General features: G+C 49.5%; 1 protein-coding gene across 9 annotated transcripts in view; it reads left to right on the top strand.

Annotated features, from left to right (window-relative positions):
• LOC124007448 (dachshund homolog 2-like) overlaps positions 1-15,004 on the top strand; it is a 297,240-nt gene that overhangs the window by 272,833 nt on the left and 9,403 nt on the right. For 6 of the 9 annotated variants that reach the window (XM_046318018.1, XM_046318016.1, XM_046318021.1 and 3 more), the window contains 4 exons: positions 3,427-3,575; positions 3,863-4,019; positions 5,935-6,081; positions 10,154-10,219. In XM_046318018.1, coding sequence (XP_046173974.1) covers positions 3,427-3,575; positions 3,863-4,019; positions 5,935-6,081; positions 10,154-10,219 — 519 coding nt within the window. The remainder of the gene's footprint in view (positions 1-3,426; positions 3,576-3,862; positions 4,020-5,934; positions 6,082-10,153; positions 10,220-15,004) is intronic. The other 3 variants (XM_046318013.1, XM_046318019.1, XM_046318014.1) reach the window with 3 other exon arrangements.

The following is a 15,004-nucleotide window of genomic DNA, read 5'->3' as shown; positions in this document are numbered from 1 at the left end:
ATAGGAGGGATCTGAAGTCATGTCATTGGTTCAGTAGGAGGGATCTGAAATCATGTCATTGGTTCAATAGGAGGGTTCTGAAGTCATGTCATTGGTTCAGTAGGAGGGTTCTGAAGTAATGTCATTGGTTCAATAGGAGGGTTCTGAAGTCATGTCATTGGTTCAATAGGAGGGTTCTGAAGTCATGTCATTGGTTCAATAGGAGCGTTCTGAAGTCATTTCATTGGTTCAATAGGAGGGTTCTGAAGTCATGTAATTGGTTCAGTAGGAGGGTTCTAAAGTCATGTCATTGGTTCAGTGGGAGGGTTCTGAAGTCATGTCATTGGATCAACAAGGTCCTCCCAGTCAAGTGTGGTGATTCCATTTCCCCTCATGTCAGTCGTTGTTTCTCACCTCTCTCATGCTATAGCACAGTCAGGCTGAACGCACACATCGTATGCACAGAGAACACTGTAGGTGGCACACACACCCTGCATCATTACTTGTGCACATTACAGTGACCTGATACAGAACCAGGGCACTTTGTAAATGTCACGGACCAGCCCTCTCCCCCTCTTTGCCCACGGAATAAAATGAATTGAATTGTGTGCTATCAGCAGCAGCAGCAAGATAAATCTGTCGCTTTAAAAGAAAGTAGCAATTAGGTGTGGAAAGCCTAGTGGAGGGAGAGAGAGAGAGGGAGAGAGGGGGAGGGAGAGGAGAGAGAGAGAGAGAGAGAGAGAGAGAGAGAGAGAGAGAGAGAGAGAGAGAGAGAGAGAGAGAGAGAGAGAGAGAGAGAGAGGGAGACAGAGAGAGAGAGAGAGAGACAGAGAGGGAGACAGAGAGGGAGAGAGAGAGAGAGAGAGAGAGAGAGAGAGAGAGAGAGAGAGAGAGAGAGAGAGAGAGAGAGAGAGAGAGAGAGAGAGAGAGAGAGAGAGAGAGAGAGAGAGAGAGAGAGAGAGAGAGAGAGAGAGAGAGAGAGAGAGAGAGAGAGAGAGAGAGAGAGAGGAGAGAGAGAGAGAGAGAGAGGGAGGGAGGGAGGGTACGGGGCTGCTTTTAGGAGTAACCCCCAGCCCTTTCCTAATGCATGGGACCAGAGAGGCTATGTGACAGGGGAGCAGGTGAGCTGTTTATCATCAATAGAGGGGATGGGGAGGAGGGCAGGGGGAGATGGAGCCTCTGACCAGGTCCATTACATAGACCAAAGATGGGAACTGAGGCTCTTGTTGCCAGATGCTATTTCTGAACTCTTCATATCTTCCCTCTGATTCTACAGTTGATCTAACGATTCACCTCACACCACTCTCACAGTCCTTCCTCTCTCCTTCCCCCTATTCTCTCCCCATATCTCTCTATATCTGTCTCTCTCAACAAACACATACACTACCGGTCAAAAGTTTGGGCTCACTTAGAAGCTCATTTTGGGTCCATTAAAATAACATCAATTTGATCAGAAGTACAGTGTAGACATTGGTAATGTTGTAAATGACTATTGTAGCTGGAAACAGCACATTGTTTTATGGAATATCTACATAGGTGTACAGAGGCCCATTATCAGCCACCATCACTCCTGTGTTCCAATGGCACGTTGTGTTAGCTAATCCAAATGTATCATTTTAAAAGGCTAATTGATCATTAGAAAACCCTTTTGCAATTATGTTAGCACAGCTGAAAACTGTTGTTCTGATTAAAGAAGCATTAAAACGGTCCTTCTTTAGACTAGTTGAGTATCTGGAGCATCAGCATTTGTGGATTTGATTACAAGCTCAAAATGGCCAGACACAAAGAACTTTCTTCTGAAACTCATCAGTCTATTCTTGTTCTGAGAAATGAAGACTATTCTATGCGAGAAATTGCCAAGAAACTGAAGATCTCGTCCAATGCTGTGTACTACTCCCTTCACAGAACAGCACCAACTGTCTCTAACCAGAATAGAAAGAGGAGTGGGAGGCCCCGGGTCACAACTGAGCAAGAGGACAAGTACATTAGAGTGTCTAGTTTGAGAAACAGATGCCTCACAAGTCCTCAACTGGCAGCTTCATTAAATTGTACCCGCAAAACACCAGTCTCAACGTCAACAGTGAAGAGGAGACTCCGGTTGAGGTCTTGTGAGGAGTCTGTTTCTCAAACTAGACACAATGACATTTTGGAGTGACCACAAACGTTTTAACGGTAGTGTACACACACACACACACACACACACACACACACACACACACACACACACACACACACACACACACACACACACACACACACACACACACACACACACACACACACACACACACACACACACACACACACACACACACACACACACACACACACACACACACACACACACACACACACACACACACAATCTCTCCTCTTCATACTGTATCTGTGTGACCTTAATCTGCCAGCAACTTTCAGTCATTACCAAAAAATTAATTACAGACTGTCAAACTGCTGGGGGAGGAATTATTCTTCAAATTTTTCCACCTCTCTTTCACTCTCTCTCATCATCTATTTATATCTCTCTCTTTTCTCTCTCTCTACCTCTCTCTTTCTCTCTTACCTCTCTCTCTCTTTCTCTCTCTCTCTCTCTCTCTCTCTCTCTCTCTCTCTCTCTCTCTCTCTCTCTCATTCCCTCTATTTACTTGAATGCCCTTTCCAATACAGGGGGAAATGTATTGCTTGTAGGACAGGTGGAATATGGACAATGGGCAGCATGGAGTGTAGGGTTATCTGGCCAGCCTGTGAGCGCAGCGGGGAGATCGATGTGACCCGTGATACACTGTCATCACAATTCCCACCCTGGCTGTCCTATTTGTCTTGCGCTGGGAAGCTGGGATGGCTGGTGTCATCTCAGAGCCAGATTATCTGGGTGAATCATAGCTCCAGACACTCTCAGGGTTCTGTCTATTTACCCCTGTCGTTCCCTCTGTGTGTGGGGGAGGGATGGAAGGAGAGGAGAGGGGGAGGGATGGAAGGAGAGGAGGGGGAGTAGAGGAGATAGGGGATGGAGGGATGGGGGAGAGGAGGGGGAGTAGAGGAGATGGGGGATGGACGGATGGGAGGAGAGGAGGGGGAGGGGAGATGGGAGGAGAGGGGTGGGAGGAAAGTGAGAGAGGGCTTTGGGAAGGTAAAATACAATGCTCCTTGCTTTTCGGGTAGCTGTCTCCGTGGTGATACTGCTCTGATCTGGGTTTTTCACTCTGCTGCGTATAGATGAACCACTCTTCAGAGAGAGGCTGTACAGGGCATACAGTCAGTCCCTCAGCCTGGTCTCTCTGATGCTTTCACTGTCTACCATTAACAATGCTTTCAGCTTTATTAAACTGTTCATATGTCCCTGTGAATGTGATGGAATGTGTGTTTGTGCATCAGTTTTATTTTAACAGGCCCGTTACGTGTGATAAAGCTGGTTGTAAACCAAGGTCTATTGTGTGTTGTGTTAAGCAGAAGAAGGGCAGTTGGCCCTGCCCATGATGAAGCCAGGCTTTGAGAAGATGGCCCTGGGTGGACAGACCCTGCCTCCAGGCTTCCCTGCCCCCTTCCTCTTCGCCGACGGACTCAACTCTGTGGAGACTCTGCTCACCAACATCCAGGTGGAGACACAGTCTTTGTGTTTTGGAATATTGGCACTGGTGTGAGTGTGTGTGTGTGTGTGTGTGTGTGTGTGTGTGTGTGTGTGTGTGTGTGTGTGTGTGTGTGTGTGTGTGTGTGTGTGTGTGTGTGTGTGTGTGTGTGTGTGTGTGTGTGTGTGTGTGTGTGTGTGTGTGTGTGTGTGTGTGTGTGTGTGTGTGTGTGTGTGTGTGTGTGTGTGTTATGGTGCTCTAGTTGTTAGCCCTGGGGTTAAAGGTTAAAGTGCTGTGCTCTTCTCTGTGTCCCTCGGGCGGCGCAGGGTCTGCTGAAGGTAGCCGTGGACAACACCCGTGTGCAGGAGAAACACGTTCAGCAGCAAAGGAAGGAGCTTAAGATGGAGCTCTACAGAGAGAGAGAGATGAGAGAGAGTCTGGAGAGACAGCTCTCCTCCGAACTGCACAGCCGAGGTAGGAGAGAGGGAGAGGAAGTGTGTGTGTGTGTGTGTGTGTGTGTGTGTGTGTGTGTGTGTGTGTGTGTGTGTGTGTGTGTGTGTGTGTGTGTGTGTGTGTGTGTGTGTGTGTGTGTGTGTGTGTGTGTGTGTGTGTGTGTGTGTGTGTGTGTGTGTGTGTGTGTGTGTGTCTGTGAATGACAGACAGACAGACAGACAGACAGACAGACAGACAGACAGACAGACAGACAGACAGACAGACAGACAGACAGACAGACAGACAGACAGACAGACAGACAGACAGACAGACAGACAGACAGACAGACAGACAGACAGACAGACAGACAGACAGACAGACAGACAGACAGACAGACAGACAGACAGACAGACAGACAGACAGACAGACAGACAGACAGACAGACAGCGAGGAAAGTGTGTGTGTGTACAGTATATGTGAGAGAGATCTGGCAGTGTGAATGAATAAACCAGTGGAGGCTGGTGAGTGGAGGACGGCTCACAATAATGGCTAGAATGGAGCGAATGGAATGGCATCAACCACATGGAAAACATGGTAAACATGTGTTTGATGTATTGGATACCATTCCACTAATTCCGCTCCAGCCACTTACAACAAACCCGTCATCCCCAATTAAGGTTTATTTCATTTATTTATTTAACTTATATTTAACTAGCCTACCCCGGCCAAACCCAGACAACGCTGGGCCAACTGACTCCCAATCACGGCCGGATGTGATGCAGCCTGGATGCCACAAGCCTCTGGTGGAATACACGCATACAGTACATACAAATCCTGCCAAAATAAAATGTGCATCTTTACTGGGCTTGGCTCACATACTGGTGGATCTAGATAGGACTTGTGCATCTTTACTGGGCTTGGCACACATCCTGGTGGATTTAGATAGGACTTGTGCATCTTTACTGGGCTTGGCACACATCCTGGTGGATCTAGATAGGACTTGTGCATCTTTACTGGGCTTGGCACACATCCTGGTGGATTTAGATAGGACTTGTGCATCTTTACTGGGCTTGGCACACATCCTGGTGGATTTAGATAGGACTTGTGCATCTTTACTGGGCTTGGCACACATCCTGGTGGATTTAGATAGGACTTGTGCATCTTTACTGGGCTTGGCACACATTCTGGTGGATTTAGATAGGACTTGTGCATCTTTACTGGGCTTGGCACACATCCTGGTGGATTTAGATAGGACTTGTGCATCTTCAGCCACAGCCAAGAAATGAAGGCAATTAGTCGCCTCGGTAACAACTCCAACAATATTTACAGACACTTTGAATGTCTATTAGTCATGACTGTTATCACATTGCTTTTTATTAAAATATATCTTTTAATGGAGAGGCAGTAAAGCTGTGTGTAATTAGAGGTGTTATCAGTACTGGGTTAGACAGGGCAGAGTGCACAGGAGGCTGGTGGCACATTAATTGGGGAGGACGGGATCTTGGTAATGGCTGGAGTGGAATAGGTGGAATGGTATCAAATACTTCAAACACATTTTTTTCCCATGGTTTCCATGTGTTGAATGCCATTTCATTCACTCCATTTCAGCCATTATTATGAGCCGTCCTCCCCTCACCAGCCTCCACTGACAGAGTGGGTGCTGCTGCATGGTGCTGTTGGTTCCTCTTTACTGTGAACATGCTTTTTATTGGGCTGTTAATATGGGGAGAATGGGCACCCTTAAGAGCTTCAAACTGGAGAGGGGCTGGGGAGGTGCAGCTGGTCTGGGCTGGGATAGGGGGGAGCAGCTGGACTGGGTTACCGGTTCCAGTACTAGGTCTAGGGGACGACACTAGAGATTCACAGATACAAAGGGTTTTCTCAGTTTGCCTCAGTTGAGGTGAGCTTGTCAACTCACTGGCTCTCTCCTCCTCTCCCTCCCTCTGTCCCTGTTTAGCCACCATCCAGAAGCGTCTGAAAAAGGAGAAGAAGGCTAAGAGGAAACTGCAGGAGGCTCTGGAGTTTGAGTTCAAGCGCCGTGAGCAGGTGGAGCAGGCCCTCAAAACAGTCACCTCCCCAGAGAACCTCCGTATGAGTCTCAACGGTAAGCCTCCATGCTCTCTAAACTCCTCCTCTTTACCTTTCCCTCTCCTCCTCCTCTTTACCTTTCCCCTCTCCTCCTCCTCCTCTTCACCTTTCCCTCTCCTCCTCCTCCTCTCTCCTCTTTACCTTTCCCCTCTCCTCCTCCTCCTCTTTACCTTTCCCTCTCCTCCTCCTCCTCTTTACCTTTCCCTCTCCTCCTCCTCCTCTTTACCTTTCCCTCTCCTCCTCCTCTTTACCTTTCCCCTCTCCTCCTCCTCCTCTTTACCTTTCCCTCTCCTCCTCCTCCTCTTTACCTTTCCCTCTCCTCCTCCTCCTCTTTACCTTTCCCTGCCCTCCTCCTCCTCTTTACCTTTCCCTCTCCTCATCCTCCTCTTTACCTTTCCCTCTCCTTCTCCTCTTTACCTTTCCCCTCTCCTCCTCCTCCTCTTTACCTTTCCCTCTCCTCCTCCTCCTCTTTATCTTTCCCTCTCCTCCTCCTCCTCTTTACCTTTCCCTCTCCTCCTCCTCCTCTTTACCTTTCCCCTCTCCTCCTCCTCCTCCTCTTTACCTTTCCCCTCTCCTCCTCCTCTTCTTTACCTTTCCATCTCCTCCTCCTCCTCTTTACCTTTCCCTCTCCTCCTCCTCTTTACCTTTCCCCTCTCCTCCTCCTCCTCCTCTTTACCTTTCCCCTCTCCTCCTCCTCTTCTTTACCTTTCCATCTCCTCCTCCTCCTCTTTCCCTTCCCTCTCCTCCTCCTCCTCCTCTTTACCTTTCCCTCTCCTCCTCCTCCTCCTCTTTACCTTTCCCTCTCCTCCTCCTCTTTACCTTACCCCTCTCCTCCTCCTCTTTACCTTTCCCTCTCCTCCTCCTCCTCTTTACCTTTCCCTCTCCCTCTCCTCCTCTTTACCTTTCCCTCTCCTCCTCCTCTTTACCTTTCCCTCTCCTCCTCCTCCTCTTTACCTTTCCCCTCTCCTCCTCCTCCTCTTTACCTTTCCCTCTCCTCCACCTCCTCTTTACCTTTCCCTCTCCTCCTCCTCCTCTTTACCTATCCCTCTCCTCCTCCTCCTCTTTACCTATCCCTCTCCTCCTCCTCCTCTTTACCTTTCCCTCTCCTCCTCCTCCTCTTTACCTTTCCCTCTCCTCCTCCTCCTCTGTACCTTTCCCTCTCCTCCTCCTCCTCTTTACCTTTCCCTCTCCTCCTCTTTACCTTTCCCTCTCCTCCTCCTCCTCTTTACCTTTCCTTCTCCTCCCCTCCTCCTCTTTACCTTCCCCCTCCCCTCCACCTCCTCTTTACCTTTCCCCTCTCATCCTCCTCCTCTTTACCTTTCCCCCTCTCCTCCTCCTCCTCCTCTTTACCTTTCCCTCTCCTCCTCCTCCTCTTTACCTTTCCCCTCTCCTCCTCCTCCTCTTTACCTTTCCCCCTCTCCTCCTCCTCCTCCTCTTTACCTTCCCCTCTCCTCCTCCTCCTCTTTACCTTTCCCTCTCCTCCTCTTTACCTTCCCCTCTCCTCCTCCTCCTCTTCACCTTTCCCTCTCCTCCTCTTTACCTTTCCCCTCTCCTCCTCTTTACCTTTCCCCTCTCCTCCTCTTTACCTTTCCCTCTCCTCCTCCTCCTCTTTACCTTTCCCTCTCCCTCTCCTCCTCTTCAACTCTTCTCCTCTCCTCATCTTCAACTATCCTCCTCATTTTCAACTCTCCTCCTCATCTTCAACTCTCCACCTCTCCGCCTCATCTTCAACTCTCCTCCTCTCCTCTCCTCCTCATCTTCAACTCTCCTCCTCTCATCTCCTCCTCATCTTCAACTCTCCTCCTCTCATCTCCTCCTCATCTTCAACTCTCCTCCTCTCCTCTCCTCCTCATCTACAACTCTCCTCTCCTCTCCTCCTCATCTTCAACTCTCCTCCTCTCATCTCCTCCTCATCTTCAACTCTCCTCCTCTCCTCCTCATCTTCAACTCTCCTCCTCTCCTCTCCTCCTCATCTTCAACTCTCCTCCTCTCCTCTCCTCCTCATCTTCAACTCTCCTCCTCATCTTCAACTCTCCTCCTCTCCTCTCCTCCTCATCTTCAACTCTCCTCCTCAACTTCAACTCTCCTCCTCTCCTCTCCTCCTCATCTTCAACTCTCCTCCTCTCCTCTCCTCCTCATCTTCAACTCTCCTCTTCTCCTCTCCTCCTCATCTTCAACTCTCCTCCTCTCCTCTCCTCCTCATCTTCAACTCTCCTCTCCTCCTCATCTTCAACTCTCCTCCTCTCATCTCCTCCTCATCTTCAACTCTCCTCATCTTCAACTCTCCTCCTCTCCTCTCCTCCTCATCTTCAACTCTCCTCTCCTCCTCATCTTCAACTCTCCTCCTCTCATCTCCTCCTCATCTTCAACTCTCCTCTCCTCTCCTCCTCATCTTCAACTCTCCTCCTCATCTTCAACTCTCCTCCTCTCATCTCCTCCTCATCTTCAACTCTCCTCTCCTCTCCTCCTCATTTTCAACTCTCCTCCTCATCTTCAACTCTCCTCCTCTCATCTCCTCCTCATCTTCAATCTCTCCTCCTCATCTTCAACTCTCCTCCTCATCTTCAACTCTCCTCCTCTCCTCTCCTCCTCATCTTCAACTCTCCTCTCCTCCGCATCTTCAACTCTCCTCCTCTCATCTCCTCCTCATCTTCAACTCTCCCTTCCTCTCATCTCCTCCTCATCTTCAACTCTCCTCTCCTCCTCATCTTCAACTCTCCTCCTCTCCTCTCCTCCTCATCTTCAACTCTCCTCTCCTCCTCATCTTCAACTCTCCTCTCCTCCTCATCTTCAACTCTCCTCCTCATCTTCAACTCTCCTCCTCTCCTCTCCTCCTCATCTTCAACTCTCCTCTCCTCCTTATCTTCAACTCTCCTCCTCTCATCTCCTCCTCATCTTCAACTCTCCTCTCCTCTCCTCCTCATCTTCAACTCTCCTCCTCATCTTCAACTCTCCTCCTCTCATCTCCTCCTCATCTTCAAATCTCCTCTCCTCCTCATCTTCAACTCTCCTCCTCATCTTCAACTCTCCTCCTCTCCTCTCCTCCTCATCTTCAACTCTCCTCCTCATCTTCAACTCTCCTCCTCTCATCTCCTCCTCATCTTCAACTCTCCTCTCCTCCTCATCTTCAACTCTCCTCCTCATCTTCAACTCTCCTCCTCATCTTCAACTCTCCTCCTCTCATCTCCTCCTCATCTTCAACTCTCCTCTCCTCTCCTCCTCATCTTCAACTCTCCTCCTCATCTTCAACTCTCCTCCTCTCATCTCCTCCTCATCTTCAACTCTCCTCTCCTCTCCTCCTCATCTTCAACTCTCCTCCTCATCGTCAACTCTCCTCCTCTCATCTCCTCCTCATCTTCAACTCTCCTCCTCTCCTCTCCTCCTCCATATTTATTTTATTATATTTTTCCTTTCTTTCTCATCATGTTCCTATTATCTTTGACTGATCTTTCCATCTCTCTCTCTCTCATTGCCCCACCTCTTTTTATATTTGTCTTCCTCATTCTTCTCTGTGAAAGCATCACAGATATTTAGTTTCATGTCATCAGTGCAGCGGTCCTAGCCGTCATTACTTCCAGTGCATTAGCATTGTTACCCTGAGAGGAAATGGATACAGATAACTTATCGTGAACACTGTTAATTCAAACACTTAAAACGGTCAATTGTTTCGATAGCTTCCTCATTTTGAGTTGTTTATTTCTGAATATCTACCCAGGAGTACAGATGGAAAAAAAGAGCGATATATATAATGTAAACAATTCAGTGGGCAGAGTAATTATTTCCAAGGCTGATTAAACATCAATTTATTCAAAGAAATGCATTGGGTTTCCTTTTATCTGACGTTGTAGGGACTAATACATTATTGTGTGAGCTATCTGGCCACTTCTCTTAATATTTGCAGACTAAATCTAGCTAAATCCCAACCCCTATTTCTGTACAATCACAGATAGCAACCCCCCTACTTGAAACATAATTTGTCTCTTGGACAGAGTTTCTTCTCCACCTGATATATGTGGGTCCTGCAGAGATGATCTGGATAGAGAGGGAAGACGTAGTAGTCTTGACCTAATGGCTGTGTTCCATTTCAGAGGCAGTGATACCGGAGGTTGAGCCAGAGCATAACGGCAGCCAGCAGGAGAACTCAGCTGTACAGGGTAAGCAGCTTCACTCTCCCTCTCCGTCTCCGTCTCTGTCTCTGTCTCTGCGATCTGGGGGGTCAGCACGCAAGGAGAAGGAACAGGGCTTTGGGTTGATCCTTGACTCTCTATTCCCAAATAAAGTCAGAAAAGAACAATACGCCACCACAAAGTGACATTATTTGGATGAACTTGTGAATGTTGGAAAGTACCCTCACATGAGGGGGTCAGAGTCACGGGAAGGGAGTGAAGTGGGGGTTGGAGGTGATGTGGCCTGCACATGCTCCACACATGGTTCTTAGTACCTCTCCTCAGTACCTCTCAGTATACTCTCTCTTTTCTCCTTTTTCTTTTCTCTCTCTCTCTCTCTCTCTCTCTCTCTCTCTCTCTCTCTCTCTCTCTCTCTCTCTCTCTCTCTCTCTCTCTCTCTCTCTCTCTCTCTCTCTCTCTCTCTCTTCACCCTCACCTCCCTACCCCCTCCTCCTCTCTCCCATCCTCCTCTCTCCTCCTCTCCTCCTTCACCCTCCTCCTCCACCCTCCTCCTCTACCCTCCCCTCGTCCTCCTCCTCCACCCTCCCCCTCCACTCTCCCCTCCTCCTCTCTCCCATCCTCCTCCACCCTCCCCCTCCTCCCTTCCCACCTCTACCCTCTCCTCCTCCACCCTCCCTCCTCCTCCTCCTCCTCCTGCACCCTCCTCCTCCACTCTCCCCTCCTCCTCCACCCTCCATCCTCCACTCCTCCTCCCCCTCCTCCTCCACTCTCCCCTCCTCCTCCTCCACTCTCCCCCTCTACTCTCCCCTCCCCCTCCACCCTCCCCTCCTCCTCCACCCTCCCTCCTCCTCCCCTCCCCTCCTCCTCCACCCTCCCTCCTCCTCCTGCACCCGCCTCCTCCACTCTCCCCTCCTCCTACACTCTACCCTCCTCCTCCACCCTCCCTCCTCCTCCTCCTCCTGCACCCTCCTCCTCCACTCTCCCCTCCTCCTCCACCCTCCACCCTCCACTCCTCCTGCACCCTCCTCCTCCACTCTCCCCTCCTCCTCCACCCTCCCCCTCCTCCTCCTCCTGCACCCTCCCCTCCTCCCTCCACCCTCCCTCCCTCCTCCTCCTCCTGCACCCTCCACTCTCCACTCTCCCCTCCTCCTCCACCTCCACTCCCCCTGCACCCTCCTCCTCCACTCTCCCCTCTTCCTCCTCCACTCTCCCCTCCTCCTCCACCCTCCTCCTCCTCCACTCTCCCCTCCTCCTCCACCCTCCTCCTCCTCACCCTCCTTATATCCCTATGAGACTTCAGTCCTAAAACAACTCAGAGCTAAAACTATGAATCTAAACCATAACATCGGAGATGTAGACAGAGGTCCACAGACATGTTTCATGGCTGGTTATATTGACAGTGTTGCAGCGAGCACAAAAGAAACCACAAACATAACCCCCTTGTGATTTCATTGTTAATCCCAGTTACTACTGTGTTCCTTATAGTAAGACATAATGCTCTGACATTCTCCTGTGCTGGCCTTGTAAATCCATGTATTTGTCGTGACCCTGAGTGTTCCGCTTTCCTGTGTGAGCCAGTTGTTACCAATGACAGCGTGGAGACGGGGATTATGGGACAATAGCATTTCTGACCTTTAGGGCATCAAGGAGAACTGCTGATGGCCATGTGAGGGACAGACAGACAGCACTCCTCCCCTGACACGCAAGACAGAGCGAGAGACAGCGAGAGAGAGACAGCGAGAGAGAGACAGCGAGAGAGAGACAGCGAGAGAGAGAAAGATAGACAGAGAGAGAGAGAGCGAGAGAGAGAGACAGCGAGAGAGAGAAAGATAGACAGAGAGAGAGACAGCGAGAGAGAGAAAGATAGACAGAGAGAGAGACAGCGAGAGAGAGAAAGATAGACAGAGAGAGAGACAGCGAGAGAGACAGTGAGAGAGAGAAAGATAGACAGAGAGAGAGACAGCGAGAGAGAGAGAGAGACAGCGAGAGAGACAGAGAGAGAGAGACAGAGATAGAGACAGAGAGAGAGAGAAAGATAGACAGAGAGAGACAGTGAGAGAGAGAAAGAAAGAGAGAAAGACAGAGAGAGAGAGAAAGATAGACAGACAGAGAGAGAGAAAGATAGACAGAGAGAGACAGTGAGAGAGAGAAAGAAAGAGAGAAAGACAGAGAGAGAGAGAAAGATAGACAGAGAGAGAGACAGAGAGAGAGAAAGATAGACACAGAGAGAGAGAGACAATAGAGAGAGAGAGACAATAGAGAGAGAGAGAGATAGAGAGAGAGAGAGAGAGAGAGAGAGAGAGAGAGAGAGAGAGAGAGAGAGAGAGAGAGAGAGAGAGAGAGAGAGAGAGAGAGAGAGAGAGAGTGGCGGTAGAGAGAGAGAGAGATACGATAGAGGGAGAGAGAGTTTGAATAACCTTTATTGGGTCTGGGATCTCACAACACGATAAACACTCAAACAAAACCATGGTTACACATCAATTAAAAACACAACACCAAATCTTCCTCCACAGTAACTAAACACAACACCAAATCTTCCTCCACAGTAACTAAACCCAACACCAAATCTTCCTCCACAGTAACTAAACCCAACACCAAATCTTCCTCCACAGTAACTAAACACAACACCAAATCTTCCTCCACAGTAACTAAACACAACACCAAATCTTCCTCCACAGTAACTAAACATAGCACCAAATCTTCCTCCACAGTAACTAAACACAACAGCCTCTGAATACCACATATCCTCATAAACAGATCAATATTGTTAACCATTTTGTTGTAGGCAAACTCAACCCTCAGTCTCGCTGCCAACATTCCCTCCAGAATTCCCACCACGTTCACAGACCCCTACTCCCCGAATAGGTGTACCAGATGCATATTGGACACCCCTCCCCAACAGTAGGATCCAGGTGTACAGATGCATATTGGACACCCCTCCCCAACAGTAGGATCCTGGTGTACCAGATGCATATTGGACACCCCTCCCCAGCAGTAGGATCCAGGTGTGCCAGATGCATATTGGACACCCCTCCCAAACAGTAGGATCCAGGTGTACCAGATGCATATTGGACGCCCCTCCCCAACAGTAGGATCCAGGTGTACCAGATGCATATTGGACACCCCTCCCCAACAGTATGATCCAGGTGTACCAGATGCATATTGGACACCCCTCCCCAACAGTAGGATCCAGGTGTACCAGATGCATGTTGGTGACTATGGCTCCATATATTATCCTCCATTGTAGGTCAGCTGTTGTCATTTCAGTAGGCAGTTTGTATAAAGACTGCCAACAGCCTTTTGGGGAGGCACCTGGACCCAACATACCCGCCCACCTCACAGATTTGACCCCTTCCAGGGAAGAAGGGGACACTTTTACACAGATTTTGTAAATGGCCTTCTTTCCCACCACCTTGAACTCCTCCAGCTCCGGGGTATTGAAGGAAAACAGCATCCCCACGTCCTCCTCTAATGCCCCCGCCGCAGCACTAACATTCAGCGCAGGGAACACATGATCAAGACCCTCCGTCCACCAATCAGATTTGGAAGTGTCAGTCACATACTGCTGATGAAGTACTGGCAAGGAGTCGCAGACCTCAGATATGACCCCCCCCCTCAGTAGGCGAGATGATCGGATCCCTGCTCTTTCTCCCAGCTCCTCCAACGATCTGCTCCTACTCCGCATCAGATGACCCAGCTTGGTACACCCCACACCTAACAGGCATGAACGTAGGCTAGCTGAACCCAAAACACGGGACTGGATGGCAGTGTTGTAAAAAAATAGGTTCTTCCAAAAGCCACATCCCTGGTGGCGTGCCGGCCTTACGGGACTCTCCAAGCCTGCATAACAGACTCATAAAATGGAGTCAGTCCAGACAAATCACCCCCCCCCCCCTCTAGCTTTAAGAGGAAAATGTGCAAACAGCCCGCTCTCCACATCAATGTGCAGTATAGGCTGTGTCGACCCAGCTAGAATCGTCACAGCTGTATAACAGTCTCTGGGCTGCTTGAAGCCGGAAAGCCATGATCCTGGAAGAAATGTCCACCAGGCCTTGGCCACCCTCGTGCAGTAGCAGATGCAGGGCCGCAGCTTTAATCCAATGTTGTCAAGACCAGAAGAAATTGACAAGGGCCTATGAAGCTCTTGTATCAGTCCCACCGGTGGCTGTAAAATCATTAGTCTGATTATTGGCTACCAGCACCCTTCCTCTATAAGACAGTTGGGGTAACACCTATTTCCACCTTGACAATCTGGCACACACTTTCTCCACTACACCCTCCCAGTACTTTATCTGAAAGACATCGGAGCCTAGAAAACCCCCCAAAGTCTTCATCCTATCTCTGCCCCACTGAAGCCCCCATGGTAACCGTGGAGCTGACCCCGTCTGAATCTGACCTACCCACCGTGATTCGCTCTTTTCCCAATTGACGCTAGCTGAGGAGGCCCCCTCATACACATTTAAAGCGTTTGAGAACCTTAACATCTTCACCCCCTGTAATAAAAACTGTCATGTCATCTGCATATGCAGACAGTGCTATCGTGGGACCCTTCATAACCCCTGGCACAGAGAAACCAGTAAGCCTCGCTCTTAAAATACAAAGCATTGGTTCAATTACCAGACAATATAACTGCCCTGAAAGTGGGCATCCCTGCCTGATGCCCCTTTGGACGAGGATGGGGCAGCTCAAACCACCCCCCCACCTTCATCATATATGAGGCCCCAACATACAGTAAACTCATCCAAGACAAAAAGACATCCCCAAACCCAAAGGCTTTCATTGTTTTGAACAAGTACTGGTGGTCCTCACAGT

This window comes from Oncorhynchus gorbuscha, linkage group LG20 (genome assembly GCF_021184085.1).
Source record: "Oncorhynchus gorbuscha isolate QuinsamMale2020 ecotype Even-year linkage group LG20, OgorEven_v1.0, whole genome shotgun sequence".
NCBI lineage: Eukaryota > Metazoa > Chordata > Actinopteri > Salmoniformes > Salmonidae > Oncorhynchus > Oncorhynchus gorbuscha.
This window is presented reverse-complemented; position numbering and strand designations above follow the sequence as displayed.